The sequence below is a fragment of the Terrapene carolina genome, unplaced genomic scaffold (assembly GCF_002925995.2).
Source record: "Terrapene carolina triunguis isolate 2854851 unplaced genomic scaffold, T_m_triunguis-2.0 Scaffold189, whole genome shotgun sequence".
Lineage (NCBI taxonomy): Eukaryota > Metazoa > Chordata > Testudines > Emydidae > Terrapene > Terrapene triunguis.
In genome coordinates, this window is record NW_020664540.1 from 311,435 (window position 1) to 317,749 (window position 6,315).

General features: G+C 49.4%; 1 protein-coding gene across 2 annotated transcripts; it reads right to left on the reverse strand.

Annotated features, from left to right (window-relative positions):
- Positions 1-351: 351 nt before the first annotated feature.
- ANKRD9 (ankyrin repeat domain 9) lies at positions 352-4,888 on the reverse strand. Of its 2 annotated transcripts, none has more exons than XM_026654287.1 (2): positions 4,585-4,888; positions 352-1,553 (listed from the first exon to the last, which is right to left on the reverse strand). In XM_026654287.1, the coding sequence occupies exon 2, from the start codon at positions 1,482-1,484 to the stop codon at positions 597-599; it is 888 nt and encodes a 295-aa protein (XP_026510072.1). In that variant the 5' UTR covers positions 1,485-1,553; positions 4,585-4,888; the 3' UTR covers positions 352-596. The 2 variants fall into 2 exon arrangements, with proteins under 2 accessions (XP_026510072.1, XP_026510071.1); XM_026654286.1 differs by having other exon boundaries at positions 352-1,564.
- Between the last annotated feature and the right edge of the window lie 1,427 nt (positions 4,889-6,315).

Genomic DNA, 6,315 nt, shown 5'->3' on the forward strand with positions numbered 1-6,315 from the left:
TTATGGGAAAACAATCCGGTTTTCATACACATGGCCATTTTTGTTAATATGTATATCCTTGCCCTCCTTATTTAGTTAAATTCTTTTAAAAATATCTTGGGTTTTGTACAAGATCAAGAATTTTTCACCTGTGCCTTTCTCTCTCTCTCTCTCTGTGTGTGTGTAATGTTTCCCTGACAACTCCTACCAGGATACTTGTAAAAATAAATTGTTTTGTTCCAGAATTGTTCCAAGTTTAAGCGAAAGGTAGGACAGAACCAAAAGGCCTCTCTCTACCACTCTCACATGGATATGTCACTTCAGAACTTTAAATTACTAGATTTCCATTTTCAGTCATATCTGCCACTGGTTTATTTACACCTATTTACAAATATATACACCCATGTATCTTAAGTTACACATACCATATAATACTTTTATAAAAAGTGGTGTGAAAATTACTCACCACAATGATCTTTAAATAAAAAGATATGTAAAGTGCCAGATACAATCCTTTTAAAAACATGTTCTAATTAAAACAAGAGCATTGCCCCACATCTGCATTAGCAGCTCTTTATACCGAAACCACACAAGCTGGAGGCTCTTGGGCACATCCCCTAGCTCTTCAGTTTCAAGCCTAAAGGCTTCAGAAACTGTGGCAAAGGCAGATTTTCCAGTGCCTCTGGGAATTGTTCAGGTGAAATGCTCCTGATTAAGACACGCATAGCCGTGATGAACAGAGATGTAGGAGTTAAACCTACCAGCCACTGGAATCTGTTCTCTCCCAAAAGGTCCTGCCAGGGCTGGTGATTGTCCAGCAGTTGCTGTTTCATTGAAAATTGGAGTTCCTGAGGCATGAAGAGGAAAAGGGAGTCCAGCAAGAGGAGCTTGGTGTGCATGTTAACCGCTGGGGTCTGAGAAATCTGCTGGAGCAAGATGTCCAAAGGGGTATTCCCAGTGCAGTCACGTAAGCAGGGGGATGCCCCATGACCCAGCAATAGAAGCAAACATTCGGGTCTCAACAGTTCACAGGCCACATGCAAGACAGTTTTGCTGCCTTCCACACGACTGCACCCCCTGCGGTCCAAGTAGTTGGCTCTCTCTCTCTCTGGAAAGCCTCTAATGGCTTTCAGTATTCTGAAGAGGATGTGGGTGCGGTTGTAGCGAACTGCCATGGCCAGGTGAGGTGCTGATGACTGGCAGCAGCTGAAGTTTTGGCTGGGTATGGCCAGGGCGCTCTGAGGAAACTTATTCAGTAGGTACTGAGCGTAAGGTTGGTGGTTGTGCACCAGGGCATAGAGAAGAGCCTCAGAGGGAGAATAGGTGCTCACCTTTCCGCCTTCCTCCCAGTGAAAGGCCTCCATTGTTCTTATGTCCTCCAGAAGCCACACAGGCAGCAGGTCCCTCACTGCCTGGTAAAAGGCGAAGGAGGATTTCTTACATTGCTTTTGGGACTGGGAATTGTGGCTGCTGTAGCTGTTCAGCCATTTGACGTTCCAGGGCATCGCTGAGCTTGGGTTTCAGGAGGGGCTTGTCCCCACTTTGTTGTCAAAATGCCTCATTAGGTCCAAGACCTATGGAAACACTTCCCCAAAAAAAAACAAAAAAGCAAAAATGCGATTTAATGATTGGTAGTTAGTCAGTCACTCCCCTCCCCAGAGAAACTGAGAGCAGCACAGTAACACACACCTCTACCCACCAAAGCCCTGTTCTTTTTTTTTTCCCCTTTTCCAACTCCGGTTGTGCTTTTAATCACAGTTAATTCCTAACTTTTATGTGGAGGGCAGGGCTGATTCAGATTTATCAGTTCAGGAAACTGAACTACCAATCTGGTCCAAACTGAAATGTTCTTTCCCAAGGCCACAGAGGTCTCCTCACAGTCACTGTCCTGTTTAAACTGCCTTGAGGCAATCTTCAAGCTGGTAGGGGATGTGTCTAATGATTCACTTTAGTATTCAAGAGACTAAGACAGTGCCTTTCCTTGTAAACAAGGCTTATGTTTTGCCACCCTGAGAAAGATACTAAGTGGAAAAGAACTGTGCTGGGGTTGCTCTAGCGTTGTACATTTTTGACTCAGGAGGGCACATATTTTCAATAATATACAAAATGGTAGAGATGAACTAACCCTCCTCGCCTTTGTCTGAATTATAGACAAACAAAGCAAGGGCAAGATAGGAAATCTAGAGCTGGAATCACAAGCAAACAAATCCACTTTAACAAGAAATGCAATATGCTGATAAATCTGACTGAGAAATTCCAGCCCATCACAGGCTAATATAAATTATAATTTTATAAAGTCTCCATTTCCCTAACTCAACGCCTGTAACCCAGCTCCCTCTTCCCTGTCCCCAAATCTCCCCACACTAACCCCCCGTAACCCAGCTCCCTGTTCCCCGTCCCCAAATCTCCCCCAACTCACCCCTGTAACCCAGCTCCCTGTTCCCCATCCCCAAATCTCCGTCACCCCAGTAACCCAGCTCCCTGTTCCCCATCCCCAAATCTCCCCATCACCCCCGTAACTTTTCTATAAAAAGGGAAATAAAAACAACCCAGGAAACTACAGACCAGTTAGTTTAACTTCTGTGCCAGGGAAGATAATGGAGCAAGTAATTAAGGAAATCATCTGCAAACACTTGGAAGGTGGTAAAGTGATAGGGAACAGCCAGCATGGATTTGTAAAGAACAAATCATGTCAAACCAATCTGATAGCTTTCTTTGATAGGATAATGAGCCTTGTGGATAAGGGTGAAGCTGTGGATGTGGTATACCTAGACTTTAGTAAGGCATTTGATACGGTCTTGCATGATATTCTTATCGATAAACTAGGCAAATACAATTTAGATGAGGCTACTATAAGGTAGGTGCATAACTGGCTGGATAACCATACTCAGAGTTGTTATTAATGGTTCCCAATCCTGCTGGAAAGGCATAACGAGTGGGGTACCGCAGGGGTCTGTTTTGGGACTGGCTCTGTTAAATATCTTCATCAACGACTTAGATATTGGCATAGAAAGTACGCTTATTAAGTTTGCAGATGATACCAAACTGGGAGGGATTGCAACTGCTTTGGAGGACAGGGTCATAATTCAAAATGATCTGGACAAATTGGAGAAATGGTCTGAGTTAAACAGGATGAAGTTTGACAAAGACAAATGCAAAATGCTCCACTTAGGAAGAAAAAAATCAGTTTCACATATACAGAATGGGAAGAGACTGTCTAGGAAGGAGTACGGCAGAAAGGGATCTAGGGGTTATAGTGGACCACAAGCTAAATATGAGTCAACAGTGTGATGCTGTTGCAAAAAAAGCAAACATGATTCTGGGATGTATTAACAGGTGTGTTGTGAGCAAGACACGAGAAGTCATTCTTCCGCTCTATTCTGCTCTGGTTAGGCCTCAGCTGGAATATTGTGTCCAGTTCTGGGCACCGCATTTCAAGAAAGATGTGGAGAAATTGGAGAGGGTCCAGAGAAGAGCAACAAGAATGAGTAAAGGTCTTGAGAACATGACCTATGAAGGAAGGCTGAAAGAATTGGGTTTGTTTAGTTTGGAAAAGAGAAGACTGAGAGGGGATGTGATAGCAGTTTTCAGGTATTTAAAAGGGTGTCATAAGGAGGAGGGAGAAAACTTGTTCACCTTAGCCTCTATGGATAGAGCAAGAAGCAATGGGTTTAAACTGCAGCAAGGGAGGTCTAGGTTGGACATTAGGAAAAAGTTCCTAACTGTCAGAGTGGTTAAACACTGGAATAAATTGCCTAGGGAGATTGTGGAATCTCCATCTCTGGAGATATTTAAGAGTAGGTTAGATAAATGTCTATCAGGGATGGTCTAGACACTATTTGGTCCTGCCATGCAGGCAGGGGACTGGACTCGATGACCTCTCGAGGTCCCTTCCAGTCCTAGAATCTATGAATCTATGAAAAAACCCAGCTCCCTGTTCCCCATCCCCAAATCTCTCCATCCCCCCCAGTAAACTGGCTTCCTGTGTCCCATCGCCAAATCTCCCCCCACTTACCCCCATAACCCGGCTCCCTGTGCCACCCCAAATCTCCCCCCACTCATCCTCCATAACCCGGCTCCCTGTGCCACCCCAAATCTCCCCCTGTCATCCCGGTAACCGGGCTCTCTGTTCCCCATCCCCAAATCTCCCCCAATCACCCCCATAACCCAGCTCCCTGTGCCCTGTCCCCAAATCTCCCCCCACGTACCCCTGTAACCCAGGTCCTGCTCCCCATCCCCAAATCTCCCCACACTCATCCCCATAACCCGGCTCCCTGTGTCCCATCCCCAAATCTCCCCCCACTCACCCAGCTCCGATACCCTCCCCAAGCTGCCTCTCCCTGTCCCGCAGTCTCCTCTCTCCGCTCCTGTCCCTCACCCGGCCTCCCAGCCGAGCCCCTTCTCCTGCCCCGTCCCTCCAGCTTCCTCCCCGAGTTGCCATCTTCTCCTTTCAGCCTCCCCGCCTCACATCCCTCCTCCCCGGCACCCCCCGGCCGAGCCCGGCGCTCTCCGCAGGGGATACCGGTAGCGGGGCATGGCGCGCAGGGGGCGGCGGGGCGAGCCCAGGCAGCCGGAGCCGGAGGAGAGCCGCGGCTCGGCGCTCACCTCTGGCTGCTCGCAGGGCAGCGGCGCCCTCCCGGGGGCGGGGAGGCTTCTCTCTGCACCCGCTCTGCCGCTGAGCCGGGCCGCTGCCGAGCCCCGGCTTCCAGGCGCTGCTGGGGCTTCAATGAATGAGCTGGGGCGGCGCTTCGCGGGAGCCCTCTGCAACGGCGGCCGCTCCCGGGGCCAGCTCCCCTTGGGGCTCGCGCTCCCTCCCGCTTGGCTCTGGCCGCGCCGGGTCCCCGCCGCGTCTGCCTGGCTCTAAGGCGGGAGGGACGGCGGGCGGCAGCTGCAGCGGCCAAACCTCCGCTACCGCCTCTGGGCTCTTTTACCCCCCCCCCCCCCCGCCAGCCGGCTGAAGGTCAGTCAGGACCGGGGAACTGTCCAGCTCCCTCTGATTGGTGGCAACCGGGTCCCCCAGCTGCCTATTGGCTGCCCCGGGAGGATGGGGCCCTGCACCATTGTTTGCGTCAGGGCAGGCAAAGTTCCAAGAAACTTGTCGGGCGGCTTTTTGTACGGCGAGGGGTGGGGGAGCGGGAGGGCTCGTGCCAGGGCCGGGCCGGGTGTCTGTCTCGTCCAGAGAGCGCAGCTGAGTTGGGCCAGCAAAATCTGCCACCCACTCTCTCCCCTCCTTAACGCTTCCTTGCGAGGTTTGGGACTGGCGAGCGCAAGGGGGCAGGGCAGGGCTGGGTCTCTTTGCAGGGGTGTCTCCCCCTCTTCTCGCTCTGACAAAGTCCAGGTTTGCTCTTTAAAGCACTCACGTGGTGAGTTAGGGGGAGGAAAGCGCCTCTTAATCCATCCCCCTGCAGGGGCACGAGAGGGTCCCCGAAAGGGGACGGAGGAAATAGCTGATGCTGCCCTTGAGCTAATTATGTCCTTTAAACTCTGTTTGTGTGTGCCTGCAGGCGCACGTGCTTGGAGTTAAACTTTTTAATCTTGTCATTGCCTAGGGTGACCAGACTTCCCGATATTAGGGACTTTGTCTTGTATAGAAGACAACTATACCCCCTCCCCGAAAAAAAAGTGTCCTGATTTTTCACACTTGCTATCTGGTCACCCTGTTCTTGCCCAGTCAGTGCCATTTGATTGTGAGTCTAAGATTTAGAGTAATTTGTTAGTTACAAATTGAAGAAGTGTGGTCTGATGAATACACCCTGGGACTGGGACTGAGACTCTAGACTAGTTGCTTAGCCCAAGGGTATGTCCACACTGCAATAAAACATCAGCGGCTAGCACATATCGGCTGACTGGGGCTCGAAATCTTTGGGGTGCAGGGCTATAAAATCACACTGGCCATTTGTGGCTTTAGTGGGAGCCCAGGCGGAACCCCACAAGGGGGGAGGGTCAGTGTGTTGGTGTCTCCAGCTGTATAAATGTGTGTGTTAGGGAGATAATAGTTACACATCTCTGTAGAACACTTTGAGAGGAAAAGTGCTAAGTAGTCAGTGTTATAGGTATATAATGCTGACACAGTGTCCGTCTCCCATGGCTAGAGTGAGGCTTAATTCATTGATATTTGTAAAGTGCTTTGAGATTCTGGGATGCCAGGCATTATATGAATGCAGATAATTATTAAGTTTATTATATTTGGTTACCAGCATTATTGTTGCTCTTGTGGAATTATTTTCCCTCCTTACCCTCGGAGGATTATGAGGTGCTTCCTGCTTTTGCTCTCCTCGTTTGACCTCCAGTTTCTCTGTGTTGCAATCCAGGAGAACTTGATAAGATTCCCCTGTC

What these genes read in the sequence shown, in the direction of transcription:
- ANKRD9 (XM_026654287.1), bottom strand. Translation starts at nt 1,484, where the DNA reads ATGCCCTGGAACGTCAAATGGCTGAACAGCTACAGCAGCCACAATTCC.